Source organism: Carcharhinus amblyrhynchos, chromosome 2, assembly GCF_965287045.1.
Source record: "Carcharhinus amblyrhynchos chromosome 2, sCarAmb.v2.hapA, whole genome shotgun sequence".
Taxonomy (NCBI): domain Eukaryota; kingdom Metazoa; phylum Chordata; class Chondrichthyes; order Carcharhiniformes; family Carcharhinidae; genus Carcharhinus; species Carcharhinus amblyrhynchos.
In genome coordinates, this window is record NC_137325.1 from 115,310,812 (window position 1) to 115,333,687 (window position 22,876).

Here is a 22,876-nt window from a genome sequence, read left to right on the forward strand (position 1 = left end):
AAGACTTCCATTCCCCTTTACTCATAAACTTTAGCTCATCCAAAATACTGCTGCCCCATATCCGAGCTGGAGCCAACTACCACTCACCCAACATCTATACTTCCAGGCCTACATTTTCTCTCAGTCCCCTATAACCTCAAATTTAAAATTCTTATCCTAGTGTTTAAATCCCTTCATAGCTTTTCCATGCTCTATTTCTGAAACATCTTCCATCCCTACATCCCTCCCTCCAAAATGGTTCATTGAAGATGGCAGGAGAGAATACCAGAAGAAACATCTACTAGGGCACACATCAGGACTGGTATGAAATACTCTCCACTTGCCTAATGAGTATGGCTTTCACCTCAGAGGCTCCTAACCATCAAGATGAAACAGGCCATAGAAACATAGAAACTAGAAGCAGGAGTAGGCCATTTGGCCCATCGAGCCTACTCAGCCATTCATTTTGATCATGGCTGATCATCACATTCAATATCCTTATCCCCCCCTTTCTCCCCATGTCTCTTGATCCCTTTAGCCCCTTGAGCTATGTCTAATTTCTTCTTGAAATCAGACAATGTTTTGGCCTCAATTACTTTCTGCGGTAGTGAATTCCACAGATTCACCATTCTCTGGGTGAAGAAATTTCTCCTCACTTCAGTTCTAAAAGGTTCACTCCTTATCCTCAAACTATCCCTAGTTCTGGACACCTCTGCCATCGGGAGCATACCTTCTGAATAGACCCTGTCTAACCCTGTTACAATTTTCTAGGTTTCTATGAGATTCCCTCTCATTTTTCTAAACTCCAATGGATACAACCTAATTGGCTTAGTCTCTCCTTATGTGACACTCCTGCCATTCCGGATATCAGCCTGGTATACCTTCGCTGTACTCCCTCTGTAGCAAGAACATCCTTCCTCAGATAAGGACATCAAAACTGCACACAATACCCCAAGTGTGGTCCTCACCAACACCCTATACAATTGCAGTAAAATATCCCTATCCCTATACTCAAATCCTCTCGCTATGAAGGTCAACATTCCATTTGCTTTCTTCACTGCCTGCCATACCTGCATGTTTACTTTTAGCGACTGATGTCTGAGGACTTGAAGATCTCACTGAGTATCCACCTCTCTCAATTTACACTCATTTAAGTAATAACTCGTCTTCCTCTTATCCATCTCTCTCAATTTACACCCACTCAATTTACACCACTTGATTAGCACCCCATCTATCACTTTAATCATCACCCCCAACTCCACCACCAATGCACAGTGACAGCAGTGTGTACCATTTACAAGGTAAACTGCAGGCACTCACCAAGGCACCTTCATTAGCACTTTCCAAATCAGCAACCTCTACCATCTAGAAGGACAACAGCAACAGACCTGTACCTGCACGTTCTCCTCCAAGCCACACAACATGCTGACATAGAAGTAAATTGCCATTCATTCACTGTCACCTGATCAAAATCCTGGAATGCCCTTCCTAACAGCACTGTGGCTGTACATACACCATATGGACTGCAGACCAAGAAGGTGGTTCACCTTCTCAAAGTCCAGGATGTCTCACTGGTCCAGTCACTGACATTTTCATCCTATGAAAGAAAAGATTATTTTCACTTTGGCAAATTGTAACAATGATCAGTATTGGGTGAGGGTGGGGGGGTGGTGAGGGGGCTCAATTCTTTACAATTTATATTAATGACTTGGATGTGAGGACTTGTTATATTGTTGTTAAATTCCCTTATAGGCAAGTCGCTAATTGAGGGGACAAAGGGTCTGGAAATTCAACAACTCCTCCACAGATCTGAGACAGCCTTTTCTTTTGATGGGTAGAGGCGTAACTTGGGGAGGGGTAGGGGGGTGAGTGGTGAGGATGGTAGGAAGGAGGAGTGGAGAAATGGGTGAGAGCTTTAATTAAATCAACTTACCTTTAGTGTTTTCAAAACAGCTTCTAGCGGTCCTCTTAAGGTTTGATCATTGGACTGCTTCATATAGAATGTAATTGGGCATGGATTTGCGCAGTGTCAAGGCTGATCTCAGGAAGTCTTTGAGGCCAGGAAGGCTTCCTTAGTTATGTTAATCCTTAGGTGTCTCCATAGGGGTTTACTTGATTAGGTCAGTGGTGCAGATTTGATTAGATGGGGGTGCACTTTTAATTTAGTTTCTGTAGGTGCCATCCTGTCCGGTTCCCTTTGTGTGTTAGCCCTTGTTTGCATTTTAAAAACATGTCTTTTGCCTGCTTGTCTGGATCTGTTCCCTTGTGATCTTTAGTGGAGGGGTTCTGAGTGCAGCTTTAGTCTGTTTCCATATTGTGTACCCAATTTCAGAAAATTTGCTGTCCGATAACAAGAGGATGAGAAGGGGGATGTAATAACTGGAAATGAGAAAATGGCTGAGGCATTGAACAGGCATTTTGTGTCGGTCTTCATAGTGGAAGACACAAATAACGAGCCAAAAATTGATGACAGGAAGGCTACGGCAGGTGAGGACCTAAAAACTATCATAATCACGAAAGAGATAGTGTTGCGTGTCAACGGTGCTAAAGGTAGACAAGTCTCTTGGTTCTGATGGAGTGCATCCCAGGGTACTACAAGAGATGGCAGGAGAAATAGCAAATGCACTAGTGGTAATTTACCAAAATTTGCTGGACGCTGGGGTGGCTCCCTCAGATTGGAAAACAGCAAATGTAACGCCACTGTTTACAAAAGGTAATAGACAAAAAGTGGGTAACTAACTTCTGTAGTAGAGAAAATGCTTGACTCAATCATCAAGGAAGAAATAGCAAGACATCTGGATATAAATTGTCCGTTGGTAAGACGCAGCATGGCTTCATGAAAAGCAGGTCATGTTTGACTAATTTGGTGGAATTCTTTGAGAACATTACATGCATAGTGGACAATGTGGAATCTGTGAACACGGTGTATCTGGATTTCCAGAAAGCATTTGACGAGGTGCTACACCAAAAACTGCTACATAGATAAAGATGCACAGTGTTACAGGTAATGTATTAGCATGGATAGAGGATTGGTTAACTAATAGAAAGCAAAGAATGGAGGTAAATGGCTGTTTTTCTGGTTGGGGATCAGTGACTAGTGGTGTGCCTCAGGGATCAGTGTTTGGATCGCAATTGTTTACAATTCATATCAATCATTTGGAGTTGGGGACCAAGTGTGGCGTGTCAAAATTTGCAGATGACATGAAGATGAATGGCAGAACAAAATGTGCAGAGGACACTGAAAGTCTACAAAGGGATATAGATAGTCTAAGTGAGTTGGCGAGGATCTGGTAGATGGAGTACAATGTTGGTAAATGTGAGGTCATCCATTTTGGTAAGAATAACAGCAAAATGGACTATTATTTAAATGATAAAAATTGCAACATGCTGCTGTGCAGAGAGACCTGTGTGTCCTTGTGCAGGAATCTCAAAGAGTTGGTTTGCAGGTGCAGCAAATAATTAAGAAGACAAATGAAATTTTGTCCTTCATTGCTAGAGGGATGGAGTTTAAAAACAGTGAGGTTATGTTGCAGCTGTATAAGGTGCTAGTGAGGCCACACCTGGGTGTACTGTGTACAATTTTAGTCTCCTTATCTGAGAAAGGATATACTGGCACTGGATGGGGTGCAGAGGAGAGTCACTAAGTTGATTCCGGAGTTGAGAGAGTTGACTTATGAGGAGAGACTGAGTAGATTGTAGTTGTATTCATTGGAATTCAGAAGAATGAGAGGAGATCTTATGGAAAAGTATAAGATTATGAAGGGAATAGATAAATTAGAAGCAGGGAAGTTGTTTTCACTGGCGGGTGAAACTAGAACTAGGGGGAGCAGATTTAGGACTGAGTTGAAGGGAACTTCTTCACACGAAGGGTTGTGAATCTGTGGAATTCTCTGCCCAGTGAAGCAGTTGAGGCTACCTCAGTGAATGTTTTTAAGGCAAGAAGACATAAATTTTTGAACATAAAGGGATTAAGGATTATGTGAGCGGGCGGGTAAGTGGAGCTGTGTCCGTGAAAAGATCAGCCATGATTTTATTGAATGGCGGAGCAGGTTCAAGGGGTCAGATGGCCTCTCTTGCTTCTAGTTCTTACGTTCTTATCTCACTGTAGCAGACATTTATCCTTAATCGCTGTTACTCACATTTTATGTTCAGGTTTCAGAAAGGGACTGGTTCAGTTCCAACAACTATTTACTCATCCTTTCCCCCCACCCTTACTTGATTGTGAATAGTCAATGGTACAGAAAGACCCCTCAAGGAAAAGCAGGGAATGGATAACTTCCAAAGTGCTCAATGGTTTGCAAATATATTTGCATCATGACTGATCTAAAGTAAACAAAACTTTTACTTTTCATGTAGGGTACCATGGGATTTGAGGCTCAGATTGACAAGTGTTTGGACCTTTCTGATTACTTATACAATAAAATAAGGAACAGAGAAGGATTCGAAATGGTGCTCGATGGGAAGGTATGTTTGAATTTGTCTTCAATTACCGAGATGGGAACGTTAAAATCAAATTCCATCAATGGCCAGCATGCAAATCCCTATTTGACAGTAAATATAAATCTGTTAAATTTTTTTTATTCATTCGTGGGACATAGGCATCATTGGCTGGCCAGCATTTATTATCCACCCTAGATGCCTTTGTTTAGAGAGTAGCTGAGAGTCAACCACATTCCTGTGGTTCTGGAGTCATATGTTGGCCAGACCAGGTAAGAGCAGCAGATTTCCTTCGCTAAAGGTAATTAGTGAACCAGTTGGGTTTTACTGACACTTGACAATGGTTTCATGGTCATTAAGTAGATTCTTAATTCCAGATCTTTTTTTAAATTCAAATTCCACCATCTGCCGTGACACAATTTAAACCCGGGTCTACAGAACATTAGCTGAGTTTCTAGATTAACAGTCTTGCAATAATACCATCGCCTCTCCTTTGCTCCAGTTCAATTCTCATAGAGAACCCATGAAATAGTGCACTATATTTTGATGTTGAATAAATTTTCTTTCTAGTGGTGCTAAACTGTGTATTATTTCTGCTGTTGAGCTCAGGGTCCTGAGCTGCCTTTCACCGCCTTCTCCTGCCTCCGAGCTGCTATGCACCTCACTGAGCTGCCCCTGAGCAAGACAACCTGCCTCTTTCCCTCTGAAATATCTCTGACTTCACGGAGCTGTTTCACAGCCTTCTGATCCTGCTGAGCTGCCTCTGAGAGGTGGGGAGTAGAGGGTTACTACAACACTAGTTGTTTTGGCATGGCACAAAGCCAAGCCATGTGACATCACATGCATGGCAACATTTTTGAAAATAAGAAGCACTTGCTGGACTAAACCTCAAACCTCACTGTCTGATCTGTAATTAAAAGAACGATACAGCTCTGAGGTAAAAGATGCAACAACTGTTTCCGCCTCAAACAAACAGACTAAATGAAATACTAATGAAAGACAGGAATTGTGAGTTCGTCAGATTTGAATAAATGGTGCAGAATTGAATCTGGGGCTACACCTCGAGCGAGGCACATGCCAGCAGTGCAGTCTCCCAATCCCTGAGGAAAGAGCACTGAATCACAACTGCAAAGTTAAAAGAGTGACAGCCAAACATGAGAACCTGTGTAACAATTCAGGCAGGAGTCATTCAGTGTAACAAATGGCATGAAATTAACGTAAAAATCCACACAAGACAAATACAATCATGAGAATCAAAGTAACTATCAGAGCACGATTCAGAATCCAAGAGGAAATCTGAAATCTTTCTTGTGGTGGAATGAAATACAGATTGCGCTTTTGCTGCCCAGTGCATACAGAAGAAACCTCCCCTCAATGCACATAAGATGGATATAGGAAGCTGAATAACGCATTCAAAAGCATATCCCTTTAAATATAATTTAATGAAGTGATAGATTAAATGATTTAAGTACTTATTATTCACTTTACACAAGTTAATATTCAGATTCTTGAATGAACATTTTTGTCCTGTTTCTGTTGTCCAGCCACAACACACCAATGTCTGCTTCTGGTATCTGCCTCACAGTATTCGGCACCTCCCTGATAATGAAGAACGAAGGAGTTTGCTCATGAAGGTATGTCTGTATTCATTTGTATTGTGTTAAGACAAATACAATTTAGGCTTTCCAATTTGAGGCAATCAAATCAAATTCATATTGTATGGAGATGAGAGGAAGGGGTTGTCTCACTGATCAGTAATTGTCTCTTACAGTATAGGCTCGGGAAAATAACCATATGTACATGCAAAGAGTAACAGAAGTTTGAAACTCTCTTTTACAGATGCTAATTGATGAAAAGTTAATGGTTAATTTCAAATCAGAGACTGATGGATGTTTGTGAATAGGGTATCAAGGGATATAAAATCATACATCCAGTCCCTTTAGTGCAGAAGGAGGCCATTTGGCCCATCGAGTCTGCAGCGATCACAATCCCACCCAGGCCCTAATTCCCGTAACCCCAACATTTATACTGCTAATACCCCTGAAACTAGGATCAATTTAGCAAGTCTCTGATTGGTCAATAGCTCAGCAGACGAGCTTCAGGGTCCTGATCTTTGGGGAAGGCCCACAGGTGGCCTGTCAAGTGCCGGAGTGGCGACTAATGTAGTGAGCCTTACTGGAAAGCTGAGAAATCTAGGTCTCTCAATTCCAGCCAACAGCCAAGACCCCCTTCACCTCCATTAGATTACGGCCTATGTTTCTGTGATCATGAGGTACAAATGTGGCATAATAAATCCTGTGCATTTAATTCCTGTAAATTACACAGATTTCAATCAGTGAGACAGTTGGCGTGATTTTCCTGCTCCACCATGCTAGTCGAGTAATATAGCAAGGCGGGAAATTTAAGTGGGAGGCTAAAAATGAGAATTGCGACTGGTGCCCGGTTAGTCATGATCTTCCCAAACCATTTTTGCTGATGTAATCAGCCTCGCAGCAGGGAACTGTATGTAGGGAGATCGGCGCATGCACAGTGGCGCCCCCCCCCCCCCCACCACCTCCCCCCCCCACCCCAGCAGTCCGATACCGACCTCTCGAGTGGGATTAGGCCCAGCCCCCCCCACCAGCGGTGTGAATCGCCTGACAGCTTCTGTGTTGCACAGTGCCAATCATTTCACTAAGCTGGCCCAGAACCCATATTTGTGCTTGCTTGGCACTTAGAATTTTTGGGGAAAATCATGCCAAATAACTGTGTCCTGTGTACCTACAAACATATCCGAGAAACAATGCAATTCTTCCAGTACTATGGACTCAGGATTACCTCATATAGGCCCTCCATCCACACTCCAAGTGACTTAATAATAACCTCATATCATTCTCTTCAGGGTGGAAGAACTGGGGGAAACTATTTGGGTATGCTGTGATGAATGTAGCTAGCGTCAATGTTATGTAAAAGAGAGCTATGATTTTGCATCATGACAAACACTTGCAAGATTCATTTGGCGCATTGTTTGGAACTGGAATTGATGCAGATTGAAAATGATAAGGCCATGAAAACCACAGCTGATCATTCAAACCAACAAATGTAATATTTGCATTAATCATATTTAAACAGGCCGAAAATAGAGGAATAAATCAGCTGATTCTTTTTGACATGCTTTAACCATACGTTAAGCAGCAAAATCAAGCTTTATTGACGCAGGTCAGGAATCCAAAACAAAATTTGCAGAACGATTGTAATGTTGTCCTTCAAGTCCTGAGAGGGGTGCATCTCAGGCGAGCAATTAAAACTGGCAAAAAACATTTGAACAAGCAGAAAGACATGCATAGATGTGGATCCTAGGCAACACATCACTATTAACTGGATGAATTGTATCAGGCAAGGCAAAATTGTAATCAAATCAGTCAACATGATAACACGTTACAACTACAGTGGAAAGATTATCCATAATGTCAGTGGTCTGCTAACAAAAATGTTGTGATTATGGTAAACACAATCACATCTTCTGGTACAATTACTTGTTGGACCCACTTTATTTTGAATTTGGCTAAGAATTACAGAATCCTCGCAAGGAATATCAATGAGAAGAAGTATCTTAAAATAGAAAAGACAAATTATGGTCGCATCCATCCTCAGATCCAGTAAACAGTGATGCTTTATGTAATGTCATTTATGGAAGGAAACCTGCTGACCTTCCATCGTCTTGTCTATAAGTGAGTGTAGGCCCACACCAGCATGGCTCACTTTCAACAGCTCAGCTCAAAAGTGACCAAACAAACATTCAGTATGAAATTACCATGGCTGTAGGACAAAGCCCACCACCTACCGGGGTGTATTCCCCACTCTCTTTGACCAAAAGGTCAGCCCTCCCACCCAAATGAAGCTGACATTTTTTATGCTGGTTTCAGGGTGAAACTTCCACGCCATCTGGCAGGAAATCCGGCTTTAGAGAGCTGCCGGCCGATCTGATTGTCTGGCAGTTCGGGTCATTCCAACTGTGCCAGGATCAAGCTGCAGGCAGTGCCCAAGGAGAAGTGAGAATGAGGACTTCTAAATGAATCTGGCTGGCAGACCCCAGGGAGGAGTTGATGGGATGGGGGATCGGGCAGGTTAGAGAGGCTAGGGTTGTGAGTTGAAGGGGGATATAATCTTGGAGGGGGGTGCCTCCCATGGGCACGGGGGGCCCCCACTACCCCTCCAAAAGGAGGTACCCATGCCTTTTGTTTGACAGCAGCCTGCACAGTGAAAGCTACTTGGCCACTGATTGACCCCTAAGCTTTCCCTGCTGTGGGTAAAATAGGGACAGGAATGGAATGAGTCCCTTATGGAGCCATTAATTGGCCACTTAAGGGGGTCCAATAGGCCCAAGAGACCCAGTGTATGTTTACTGAGATATGAGAGATAATGGGTGGGCAGAAAGGCCACCCTCTATTTTACGTGACCCCCACCCCATCTCCACCCTCCATTTTATGACAGGGCCCTTCTCCCTCAGCCCCCCTCACCAGTGGTGGACTGTAACGTATTCTTGTTTGAAAAAAGACCTAAGCTCTGGAATTCCCAACTTACATCTTTCCACAACTATACTCCTTGAAGATGATCTTCAGAACCTAACTTTTTGGCCAACGTTTTAATTACCTTTTCCCATCTTTCCTCCTGTGGCTTTAGAAATATAGAAATAGAGAAAATAGGTGCAGGAATAGGCCATTTAGCCCTTCAAGCCTGTACCATCAGTCAATATGATCATGGCTGGTCATGCACTTTCAATAAGCCACTCCTGCTTTCTCTCCTTGATCCCTTTAGCCATGAACTGGCTCCAACAGCTTTCTGTGGTAGAGAATTTCACAGGGTCACAACCCTTTGAGTGAATAAGTTCTTCCTGATCTCAGTCCCCTTATTCTTAGACTGTGACCCCTAGTTCTGGACTTCCTAAACTTTGGGCTGAATTCTCCAGCCACGCTGATCTAAAAGTTGGAAATACCAGCGCGACTGTCAATGAGATTTCACATTGTCCGCAACTCACCCACTAAAATTCCAGTAGTGGGCTGGGTGGGAGTATTCCAGCTTTTGAATTAGTTATTGTTTGAGCATGCTTCTCTGAAGGGCCTTTGCCTATTTTACTACATTAAATGCAAGCTGCTGTTGAGGACTTAGTTGAGAAAATGCACGTACAAAAGCCCCACCTTTTAGTTCCTAACAGTGTTTGATTCAGCAAGAATTTTTGAATTTGCAGAAAGAATGCAGATAATCAAAAGATTTCTAGAGGAAGCTAAAGAAAGTACAAAAAAAAATTTGCAGTTTATAACTGGGTTGCAGTACCAGATTTGCAGATCTTTGCAGATCGAGTCTTCCTGGGCTGTTGTTGAAATTGTGATTTTTGTTGGAAGAGGTGGCGGAAGGAGGCTGCTTGCTGGTGGTGATGCTGAATTTCTGTGTTTAGCAGCTATTGCTTTCAAGTGGGGAAAGGCCTGTAGTTCTGGTTCAGCCTGAGATAATGGTCAGAGGGTGGAGCGGAACAATAGCAAGGATGTGGAGGCTGTGGCGAGGGCTTTGCAAATAGTTAATTGATTCAATGTTGTGCTGCCGTGTGGTTTCTCTCAATTTAAACCAACATGTACCTGCAATGGCTCAGTTGATAACATCCTTACCTCCAAATTAGGAGGCTGTGGATTCTAGTCACGTCCGCAATTTGAACATCTAGGTTGACACTTGAATGCAGTGCTGAGGGCGTGCTGCACCATCAGAGAACTGGATCATTACTGAAAGAGGAAACGTTTACAGGGAGAGGCATTAGGTACTCTTGCAAAGAGCCAGCACAGACACAATGGGTCTTTTCTGTGCCGTAACTATTCTGTGAGATGCTAGGCTAGACAAGCTGAAAGACCACATTGTTGGAACTGACTCCTGATGGCATTTTACCAGCAGCAGCTGATTTAGAAATATTGCTGGAACTAGCATCCAACTGAGGACAGCAGCACATCTAGAGCTGCTGGCCCAAGCAGAGGGCTGGTGCTTGGCAACTTCAGCTGCACCATGGCGGCCACTGCTGAGGATGCAAGACTAGGGAGAGGCAAGATAAGTACAGCGGAAAGAGCCAGGGCCAGATAGGCAGGTCCCAGGAAGAGGGGTGGGAACATTGGTGGTGGGGGGGGTACCATCACATGGAGGTGCCATAGCTATAATGCAGCCATTGCCACCTTGGAATCCCTCTATAGACCATGGGACACATTAAAGAGACCTCCGCTGGGATGACATTTTGTTTACCTTGTATTGGGCTTGCACATTGTGTGTAAATTGTCAGAAGAGGGTAAGTGGTCCTTAATTGGGCACTTAACTGGTTCAACGTGCCACCCGTGCTGCTGAGGTTTCCATTGCTGTTCATAACACAGAATCACAGAATACTACAGTGCAGAAGAGGCCTTTCAGCCCATCGAGTCTGCACCGATACATGAAAGATCCTGACTTGCCCACCTAATCCCACTTGCCAGCACTTGGCCCGTAGCCTTGAATGTTATGATGTGCCAAGTATTCATCCAGGTATCTGTCATGGTGATGAAAAGATTTTGGCTACCCTCCTGGCCCCTCCCCTTACCATATTACCAGCCTTCCCACCTCCCAACACATATCCATAGAGCTGGTTAAAACTCAGCCTGCTGTCTTACATATAAGACATTTAAGCTAGGTCCTGCCTCTCCTCCCTGATAGGCACAGGAGATTCCATGGCTGTATTCAAGCACAATAAGGGTGTTCTTCCAGTATCCTAACCAAAGTTTATCTCTTAACCAATATCACCCAAATAAAATAATTGGTGATTTATCTCATTGCTGCTTGTGGCATCTTGCTGTATACAAATTGACTTCTGCAGTTCCTGAAATTAGACTTCAAAGTATTTCACTGGCATAAAACACTTTGGGATGTCCAAAGGCCTTGAAAGATGTTATATAAATGTAAATCTTTATTTACTTTATCATCACAACCTGGTTCTGCCTCACAAGATCATTCATTCAACAGCAAGAAGTACTGTAGTTAAATTTAGAGCTGTGCTAAGAAAATTAGAGGAATTGCTCAATAAACAAAGACACATCTAAGAAGAACAAAGAACAAAGAACAAACATCTCATCTCAGTCTGGACTGGCTTTAAATAGACCATGTTCTAACTTAGGATAAATTTGAACCCCCTTTCTGAATGACGCTCCTTTCTACAATCCCACCATTACTTACACATTACAATTCTTGATGTACTTTGCTTGTGGATTTGCACTCAGAAATGGTACTTCCTTATATCATCTTCCTGCAGTCCACTCTAATTTTGTGCTATATTTTTAAGCTTTGCTTTCAACCTTGTGATGTTACTTTCATGAAAGTGAGGACTTACGATATCCCAGTTAGCATTGTTTGTCCGTAATCTGCCAGTTTAGTTTACTCTGTCAATATAAGTTGCCCAAAAATTTTCATGGGCTGGGATTCTCTGATGGTATATGCCCTGCCGCCACTGCCAGTGAGAATGGAGAATTTGGCATTGCGCCAAATCTCCATTCACAACAGTAGGACTGGAGAATTCCCAACACGGATGAGGTCAGAAAATCCCAGCCATGTTCTTCTTGCCACACATCTCACTCCAATTCATGCACTCGCAGCATCACAGTTTGTGTGTGTTACAACATACACTTGTGTTTTCTTCCCTCCTACAATTCACATGACGCATTTTCCTGCGGTGATTTTCAAACATTTGTGCTGAGGATTGTCTGCAAGGATTAAAGTGTTCACAGGGTCCTCATGCTTGATCTTCTGGGTGACCAGGGACAAGTAGTACTCCCAGGATACTTAATGGTGATAAACCTACAGGTGGAATCCTGATGGATTGTGTTTCAATGGTGACGAGAGATAACAGCCCTTAAGAAAGCAATGAGAAATTCAGATTTGTCCTATATTAGTATTCCATTCCCAACCTAGAGCTGAAATGGCAAAATATGTTAAAGCTTCTAATCTTAAAATTTTAGCTTCTCTACAGTGCAGGAGGTGCCATTTGGCCCATCGAATCTGCACCGATCACAATCCAACTCAGGCCCTTTCCCCATAACCCCACGTATTTGCCCTGCATGTTCCCTGACGCTAAGGGACAATTTAGCATGGCCAATCAACCTAACCTGCACCTGCAAAAAGACAAATTCTAACTTGCTGTTTACTGTTTTAGGTGGCTCCACAGATTAAAACTAGGATGATGTCATTTGGGACCACGATGGTAAGTTATCAGCCACAAGGTGACAAAGTTAATTTCTTCCGCATGGTCATCTCAAACCCAGCAGCTACACAAGAAGACATTGATTTCCTCATTGAGGAAATAGAGCGACTTGGACAGGACCTGTGACTGCAAGGTTCAAGACATCTGCCCTAATACAATGGAGATGTTGCTATTGTGTGAATGTATTTCATTGTTTACCTTGAAACTAGTCTCGTGTGACCTTAGCCCTTGCCACAGGGATCGGAGCTTAAGACTCTCAAATTGGAATTCTGGATATTAGAAGTTATTTAATGCGATTATACATTTTTCAAAATTAAACAAGGTACAAGTCATCAACCATCTGTCATACTTCACACAAATTGTCCTATTGCATTAAGTGCTGAAATGATGTATTAACTATAAACAGAGCACTTTAGAACCCATTTAGATATTTTGTTATGGTCCTTCAGCAGCCCAAGTGGATGTTGCCCACCAATAATTCACATCATTTCTGTCGTTACTTACGAAGGTCTCTGTTAACAAAGTTTTTAGGATCCTAAAAAAGTAGGTTTCTGATTGGATAATAAGACGCTTAACCTTATTTTGCCCTCTTTAACTAGACGTGATGAAAATCATTTAGAAGGCTTGGACTTCAGCTCTGTCAAACCTTTATTATATAAGCTCTGCATTGAAGTGTCCAATTCAGATATTCTCTATTTATTTTGATAGAGGAAATACTTTTAGTTGCCATACTTGAATTTGAGAGTTTAATGTTTGAAATCTTCAGACCAGGAGTTTACACATGCAGTGTATAGCTGTGATGTTTCATGCTATAAAGAAACGGTAAATGACAATTCTGTTGACAACTGGATAGTGTTCAGTGTCTGTGAAAGTGTTTCCTTTGTAGAACTTTTGAGTAATGTCTAGTTGACCTCAGATTGAGGCTGTGCACTTTAGAATCAAGCCGTACTGTGTTGAATGATAATGTTTTAATGTACTAGTATATTGTTACCATACTTGGTATACCTAGATTTGGAAATGGGAAACTTTGAATTCAAACTCTGACTTGGTCTTCCACTCCCAGCATGATCAAATTTGCATTAAATCTTATAAGCTAGTTCGACCACTTTGTCTGTGTTAACGAAGTGGTATTGGCTATGCACTGACAGGAAGTGTGGCACGTAACTAATCCATCAAAGCATGCTGAGGCAAGAAGTGTGAGGACACTGACAGAGAGCATTCTTATGCCATTTGGGCTTTACTTACACAACTGGTACAAAAAGCACAATTTCAAAATTCACAGGTCAATCTGGAAACTTAACGACTTACTTATAAATGATGTCAATATTAGTATATTAGTTCAAAACTGGCTATCCTGGTCAGCTGTGTCCTGGCAATATTATCGAACTGTCCTTCAGACGTTGTAGGCAAAGAATTTGTTTGAAGTACCATAGGTTCAACATGATGGAAGGCAAATTTAGCAACAATGTCAAAGAATTAATTCCTGTATAAAGAACGATCAGCACTTTGAGTCAGCACTTTCCTTGGTAAAGCAATGGAAGTAAGAATTCCAAAATCATTTAAGAACTATTTGGATGCTTCAATAGGGGGACTTCAAGGTTAATCTAAGTGGGTGAACCAAGGTGGACTAGTGGCCTTCCTTATCCATATCAATTTTCCATCCTTGGAGTGTACAGAATTCTACCCAGGACAAGGATTAATAGTGTCAAGCAGTGATTTTGCCATGTCCCTGTCTGTTGCTACTCTTATTCCAAGTTAACACAAATAACCATCTCTTTCACTATACGAAAGGATTGGCTTATTATACTTGTGTAGATTGTAGGAAGAATGATCTCCAAATTCCCATTTCCATCTGTTCTTTCCAAATATCCTTTAAAACCAAGAACCATAGAACACTACAGCACAGAAACAGGCCTTTTAGCCCTCCTTGGCTGTGCCAAACCATTTTTCTGCCTATTCCCACTGACCTGCACCTAGACCATATCTCTCCACACCCCTCTCATTCATGTACCTGTCCAAGTTTTTCTGAAATGTTGAAAGTGAGCCTGCATTTACCACTTCATCTGGCAGCTCATTCCACACTCCCATCCCTATATAAAGAAGCACCCCCCCCTCTAATATTCCCTTTAAACTTTTCCCCCTTCACCCTCGACCCATGTCCTCTAGTTTTTTTTTCTCCCCTAACCTCAGTGGAAAAAGCTTGCTTGCATTCATTCTATCTATACCCATAAAAATCTTATGTACCTCTATCACCTCTATTTAGTTCTTTTATTTTTCACATATGATTTCCCTTCTCTTCTTGAAAGGCTATTATGGATTCTACTCTTCCCCCTGCTCCTGATAAACTATTCCACATCCTGTGTAAAACTTTTCAGCTTACCACTCCCTTTTATAAACGATTTTAAATAATCCCTGATCACCTAGCGTAAGGAGTCCCAGAAAAATGGTATGAGCTGCGATAGCCATTTCTCAAAGTTTCCGATATTTACGAAGGATAAGGATTCCAACAGAAATCCAACTCCATGCTCTCCATTGCATGGCATGGTGTCACAATGGTTAGCACTGCTGCCTCACAGCACCAGGAACCTGGGTTCGATTCACAGCTTGGGTCGCTGTCTGTGTAGAGTTTGCGTGTTCTCCCTGTGTCTGCATTGGTTTTCTCCCACAACCTGATAGATGTGCTGATTAGGTGCATTGACCTGAACAGGTACTTGAGTGTGGTGACTAGGGGAATTTCACAATAACTTCATTGCAGTGTTAATGTAAGCCTTACTTGTGACTAATAAATAAACTTTGCTTTACTTTTACTTTACTTTGTTATTGGTGCAATCCCATTACAATCTTGAAGCCAATGCTATCAAAAATGATAATAAGAGGCTAAAGTGCTAAGTGCTGATTTATTCCAACATAGAGAAATGCAAAATTGTCTTTAGGAACCCTAACTCACCAGAAATTACCAAAATAACTACCTCCTTTCAATTCCTGAGATTCAAGAATCAGGTTCAGAATTCCTGAAGATAAGATTAGACTCTTTTCCAGTACTGATCCTGACTTGGATGTATTATTTTACTTCAAGTCCCTTTTTGGTTATTCTTTCTTTCAGTCAGATTATTTCAGTCACATAGTCATGGTGCCATTGACAGGTCATCAAAAATTATTCAATTTGCCATTAAAATATCCCAGCAAAATTAGCATTAAAAAAACAAATACTTCTGGCACGTTCAGGCAAAGGTGTACTTTGCTCAGGCATGCAAAACAAGTAGCTGTCCAAATGGATATAGATATTGGGAGGATTCTCTGATCTCATCCGTTCCCACCCTACTGCCAGCGAGAATGGAGAATTTGATGCTCAGCCAAAACTCCATCACTGCAGCAGCGCCGGAGAATCCCAGCCCTGGATGACGTCAGAGATTTCCGGCAATTGTCTTTTGATGTCTTCAGTTATACTTGGTAGGGGGTTTTTATTCATAAATGTTCTATTTATTCTTTCGTTGGATGTAGGAGTCATTGAGGCAAGGCCAGCATTTGTTGCCCATTGCTAATTGTCCTTGAACAGAGTGGCTTGCTTGGCCATTTTGAGGGCATTTAGGACTGTAGGAATTCTATGATAATATGAGTCAACCACATTTCTATGGGTCTGCAGTAAATGTAAGCTAGGAAAGATGAAGATAAGAGATTTCCTTGCCTGAAGGCTCAGCCGGGGAGTTACAGTAATCGATTACTACAACTAGCTTTATATTTGCATTTCTTAAAATTCTTTCATGAGACATGGACAAAACCAACATTTATTGTCCACCCCTAAGGACCTTTCATCTCAGTGTTTTCAAGGACACTTAAGAGTCAATCATATTTCTGTGTATCTGGAGTCATATGTTATGATGGCAGATTTCCTTCCCTAAAGGATATTGGTGTATTCGATAAGTATTTATAACAATTGATAGTTTCCTGGTTACTATTACCGAAACTAGCTTTGATTTGATTTATTATTTTCACGTGTATTAGCATAAAAATGAAAAATATCATTTCTTGTGCACTATGCAGATACAGCATACCATTCATAGAGAAGGAAATGAGAGTGCAGAACGTAGTGTTACAGTCATAGTGGGGTGTAGAGAAAGATCAACTTAATGCAGGGTAGGTCCATTCAAAAGTCTGACAGCAGCAGGGAAGAAGCTGTTCTTGAATCAGTTGGTACATGACCTCAGACTTTTGTATCATTTTCCAAACCAAAGAAGGTGGAAGAGAGAATGTCCAGGGTATGTGGGGTTCTTAATTATGCTGGCTGCTTTGCCGAGGTGGCACGAAGTGTAGACAGAGTCAATGGATGGGAAGCTGGTTTGCATGGTGGATTGGGCTACATTCATGACCCTTTGTAGTTTCTTGTGGTCTTGGGCAGAGCAGGAGCCATACCAAGCTGTGATACAAGCAGAAAGAATACTTTCTATGGTGCATCTGTTAAAGTTGATGAGAGTCGTAGCTGGCATGCCAAATTTCCTTTGTCTTCTGGGCTTTCTTCACTATAGTGTTGGCATGGCAGGAACCCTGGACACCTAAATTATTATAAACACCTTTATCAATTGAATTTCAGTTCCACCAGCTACCATAGTGGGATTTAAACCCATAACTCCAGAGCGTTAGCCTGGGGCTGGGTCTCTGGATTATTAGTTTGGAGGCATTGTCATTAGGCCATCAACTCCCTCTACATATAGTACAATACATTAGTGTTCAGTACCTGCTGTATCTTGTTTGCTGAGGTGCTACTAAATGAATGCTGCCTTCTCCATCATTAGCTAATAACACATACTTGATTTGCAGCACGCACGCTAAATTGTTAGCACTAAGATATCCCTGAGCCACCTAGTGCAAAACTGTTGCTTTGGCATCCTGTGTGGGCTGTATTGTAAGCCACTTAGATAATTGTCGGAGACCATAAAATGTACTTGATGAATATATTTTTTTAAATGGTCTTCATATTCTGCTATTTACTTACTTAACTTAAAATATATTTTTTTTATTCGTTCATAGGATGTGGGCATTGCTGGCTGGGCCAGCATTAATTGCCCATCACTGATTGCCCATGAACGGGATGGCTTGCTAGGCTATTTCAGAGGGCATTTAAGAGTCAACTACATTGCTGTGGTCTGCAGTCACATGTCAGCCAGACCAGGCAAGGTGGCAGATTTTTTCCCTAAAGGGGAGACCTGATGGGTCTTACAACATTCAACAATGGTTTCATGGTCATCATTAGACTTTTAGTTTGTCATGGTGGGCTTTGAAGCTGGATCCCCAGAGCTTTACCCTGGGTCTTGGGATTACTAGTCGAATGAAAATGCCGCTGTCTCCCCTAATTACCCACTAATGTTTAATGACCCTGCCTATGAAGAGTATGAGAATGCAAGACCATAAGCAATAGCAGCAAGAATAGCCACTTGAATCCGCTCTATCTCTCCATAAGACTATTATTGGTCTTCTGCCTCAACTCCACTTTCCTGCTCACTGCCTTTATCCCTTGACTTCCTGAGAGACCAAGAATCTATCTCTCTGTCTCAGCTTTGAATTTATGAAATGATGGAACATCCACAACTCCCTGGAGTAGAGGATTCAAAAGATTTACAATGTTGTGAGTGAAGAAAATTCTCCTAATTTCAATCCCAAATAATCAAGTCCTTATCTTCTACAAGTTCTGGATTCACCAGGCAAACGAAACAATCTCTCAGTGTCAACTCTGTCTAGTCCCTTCAGAATCATGTATGCTTCAACCATTCTTCTGAACTCCAGAGAGAATAGGCCCACTTTCCTCACCCTCCCATTATAGGGCAGCCCTTTCATTCTGGGAACCAATCTATTGAATCATTTCTGTACAGTCTCTAAGGGAAGAATTTTCTCCCTTCAATATGGAGACCAAAACTGTGTATTATACTCCACCACCGCACCCCCACCCCAAACAATAGCAGTGAGATTTTCTTGTTCTTGTACTCCAGCCCCCTCACAAGAAAAGTCTACAAGTCAGATGCCTTCCTAGATGTTTGTTATACCTTCATATTAGTTTTCCATGTTCCTTGTGTGGCTACACCCAAGTCTCTCTGAACATCAACACTATCCACTTACATTGCAGCACTGACTCCAGAATTTAGTGAAAAGCATTATCGTGAAAAATTAGTGCCCAGAATGATAAAATTAATGTTCATAATGATCTGGATTTACAGGATTTTCCTTTAGCCACCAGTAGGGTCATTCCAATCCCGCCAAAATCTTTTGCAGTGGTTCAACTACAGGGTAGCTGGCTGCAGGGTTGATTGGGCGAGGGGTCAATTTCAGTGGGACCAGATGGTGCCACCATCAGAAAGGCCAACAAATTACACCCTGTATTCAGTCCTGGGCAGGATTTTCCGATTGCGTCAGCCCAAAACCAGAAAATCCCACCTGAAGTCAATGGACCTTACCACGGTCTGCCTACGCCGCTGCAATTCCCATGGTAGGCAGAATGGGAAAATTCACCTCCTGATGACTGAAAAGTAAGAACATAGAACATAGAACATTACAGCGCAGTACAGGCCCTTCAGTCCTCGATGTTGCGCCGACCAGTGGAACCAATCTAATGACCCTCTAACCTAAACTATTCCAGTGTTATCCATATGCCTATCCACTGACCATTTGAATGCCCTTAAAGTTGGCGAGTCCACAGCTGCTGCAGGCAGGGCATTCCATGCCCTCACTACCCTCTGAGTAAAGAACCTACCTCTGACATCCGTCCTATAATTACCACCCCTTAATTTAAAGCTATGTCCCCTTGTGTTAGCCATCACCATCCGAAGTAAAAGGCTCTCACTGTCCACCCTATCTAACCCTCTGATCATCTTGTATGCCTCAATCAGGTCACCTTGAAACCTTCTTCTCTCTAATGAAAATAACCTCAAGTCCCTCAGCCTTTCCTCATAAGTCCTTCCCACCATACCAGGCAACATCCTGGTAAACCTCCTCTGCACCCTTTCCAATGCCTCTACATCTTTCTTATAATGCAGCGACCAGAACTGTACGCAATATTCCAAGTGCAGCCGCACCAGAGTTTTGTACAGTTGTAACATGACCTCACGGCTCCAAAATTCAATCCCTCTACCAATAAAAGCTAACACACTGTACGCCTTCTTAACAACCTTATCAATCTGGGTGCCAACTCTCTGCTCGTCCACACTACTAAGCGTCCTTACATTAGCCCTATATTCTGTACTCCTGTTACTCTTACCAAAGTGAATCACCTTACACTTTTCCGTATTAAACTCCATTTGCCACCTCTCAGCCCAGCTCTGCAGCTTATCTACATCCCTCTGCAAACTGTAACATCCATCCTCACTATCTACAACTCCTCCAACTTTGGTGTTGTCAGCAAATTTACTAATCCATCCTTCTGCATTATGGTGTTAGTAAGTGTGATTTTTCCAGCACTGAATGCAGTCCAGAGGAGAGATCTAGTCTGATGTAGCAGATTATAAATCAGCAGGAAAGACTGGAGGATCTCAGTTTCAAAAGGAGGTGCCAGACTGGTAGAATCATAGAATCCCTACAATGCAGAAGGAGACCATTCAGCCCATCAAGCCTGCACTGACAACAATCCCACCGAGGCCCTATCCCCATAACCCCACATATTTACCCTGTTAGTTCCCCCTGACAATAAGGTTAATTTAGCATGGCCAATCCACCAAGCCACACGTCTTTGGACTATGGGAGGAAACCAAAGCACCCAGAGGAAACCCACACAGACATGAGGAGAACATGCAAACTCCACACAGGCAGTAACCCAAAACTGGAATTGAACCCAGGTCCCTGGTGCTGTGAGGCAGCAATTCTAACCTCTGTGCCATCGTGCCACCATAGCTGTATGAAGATTTTAAAATGGTTCAGGGTAAGGGTATTTCACCCGCAATATTGTTTTGAATTGTGACAGTGAAAGAAAGAGGCTCCAGTATTTGTAATGCTGATGTCAGAAAATAGTTCTTCAAACAAAGAGCAGCCGACATGTGGTATAAATTGCTGGACGAGGAGGCAAAACCCGTAGAATCATTTAAGAATCAATTAGATGCACAACAGGGGGAGGTTAGGAAGTCTGGATGGATGAATTAAGATACGCCAAATGCTTTCCATATTTGTAATTACCGTGTGATCTTACACATGTGTAATTCTTCTGGCATTACTGCTAACATTCAAATCTCTGCTCTGAATGAGATGAATTCGGAAGAATAGCATGAAGTGCCACAGTAGCCACAGAACAGTAAAACACCAATTGGACATACTGCTGCCTAACCTAGATCAAAGCTGACACAATTGTTCTCCACAGGATACTTGGAGCATTTTGCCAATATGATTATATCACTGTTGCACAAAGACCTGTGAAATTCACACTGTAACTTTGTGCATTGCATTTTGCTGAAACATTAACAACTAGCAATTCCTTTAAAGTTACAGCTTTAGCTTATTAAGACTGAGTGTGAATTAGTATTTGCTGGGCTGGAGAAGACTACTGACTGAACTGTGTAACTGTCTTAGTCATGTCCATTTAACAGGCTAGGATATGCATTCCATGTATTTAGCAGGATCTACAGAGTCAAAAAATGTGAAGTAAAAAAAAACTTATTGTGAAGTGTTTTCTTGCATCTACTGTATATTTTGCAGCATTCCTCCCAATATGGAACTGTGTTTTGGAATCTGAATAGTAAACACTGTCCTGTGTCTAAGCTGTTAAGATGCTTGTTGTATATCCAGCCAGCAACAGGTACAGTTTTACCTGTAATAAAGAACTTTAGTGTTTAATGTTTTGTCTGACTTTTGCTTTTTCAGGAACATGCTGAGGTTGAAAGGTGTTATAGTAGATTTATATTCCAGACCTAAAAAGTTGCAAGGCGCATGCTGTTTGGCACCCAAGCTTAGAACTTTGGACACGCTTTGTGCCCAAAGACATCACTATTAAGGCTTGAATCAAAGTGTCAAGTGTTCTTGAAGAAGACAGCCATTCTGTCAGTGTAAGGTACAATCAAACTTCTGTTGCCTGAGTTAAATTTCTTTAGATAAAATAAAACATATTATGGCCTATCTCCAGCCAGTTTGGAAAATCCCAATTTTCCACCTAAAATTTGGAATGAACGTGTGATTAGGATACAGGACCCATGACTTCCTGGTCAACAGCCCACATGAACACTACTTTAGGAACTTTCAAGCGGTTATTGGGTAGGCACATGGAGCACACCAGAATGATAGGGAGTGGGATAGCTTGATCTTGGGTTCGGTCATAGCTCGACACAACATCGAGGGCTGTATTGTGCTGTACTGTTCAATGTCTATGTTCTACTCTTGGAGCATCCAATCAGGGAATGTGCTCTATTAGTATCACTTTTTTTTGTTCATTCATGGGACATGTAGGTCACTGGCTGGCCAGCATTTATTGCCCATCCCTAGTTGCCCTTGGAGGACAGTTGAGAGCCAACCACGTTGCTGTGGCTCTGGAGTCACATGTAGGTCAGACCAGGTAAGGACAGCAGGTTTCCTTCCTAAAGGACATTAGTAAACCAGATGGGTTTTTCTGACAATCACCAAAGGTTTCATAATCATCAGTAGACTCTTAATTCCAGATTTTTTATTGAATTCAAATCCCGCCATCTGCCATGGTGTGATTTGAACCCAGGTTCCCCAAAACATTAGCTGAGTTTTTGGATTAATTGACTAGTGATAATATCAGTAGAGCATCACATTCCCTACATGCAGGGTGAAAGATTTCAAGAACAGATTCCCAGCAGTAGGACACACTCAAAGGTAATCTAAGACAGCAATGGAAGTACAACATTGTAGTACAATTTTCCAACTCATATGATCTGATATGAACGAAGAACAAGAACAGTATGGCCTAGGAATAGACTCATCAAGCCTGCGCCGATTCACGGTTTCAATCTCTCTGTTCGCCTACCGACTATAGTGACAGAAGGATTGGTGAATGTAGTCTAAAGATGTAATCTGAACCCACTCCTATTCAACAAACATTATCCAACCCAGAATATTTTTGTAATGTTTGATCTTGGGATGTGGGTGGCATTGGCATTTTCACCCATCACTAGTTATTTTGAAAAGACCTGTTTGATTTTCTCCTTGAATCCTTGCAGTCTTTCTGGTGATAGTGGTGGTCCCATTATGGTGTTAGGTAGAGAATCTCGGGATCTTGGCCCAACAATGATGTTTCCC

At 42.1% G+C, this 22,876-nt stretch overlaps 1 protein-coding gene across 1 annotated transcript in view; it reads left to right on the forward strand.

The window, feature by feature from the left end:
• The window catches only part of LOC145357883 (glutamate decarboxylase 2-like), a 126,897-nt gene extending 105,440 nt beyond the window's left edge, over positions 1-21,457 (forward strand). The window contains exons 14-16 of the mRNA XM_080211444.1: positions 4,336-4,443; positions 5,961-6,050; positions 12,605-21,457. Of these exons, the coding sequence (XP_080067570.1) occupies positions 4,336-4,443; positions 5,961-6,050; positions 12,605-12,778 (372 nt within the window). The 3' untranslated portion in view covers positions 12,779-21,457. The remainder of the gene's footprint in view (positions 1-4,335; positions 4,444-5,960; positions 6,051-12,604) is intronic.
• Positions 21,458-22,876: the final 1,419 nt, after the last annotated feature.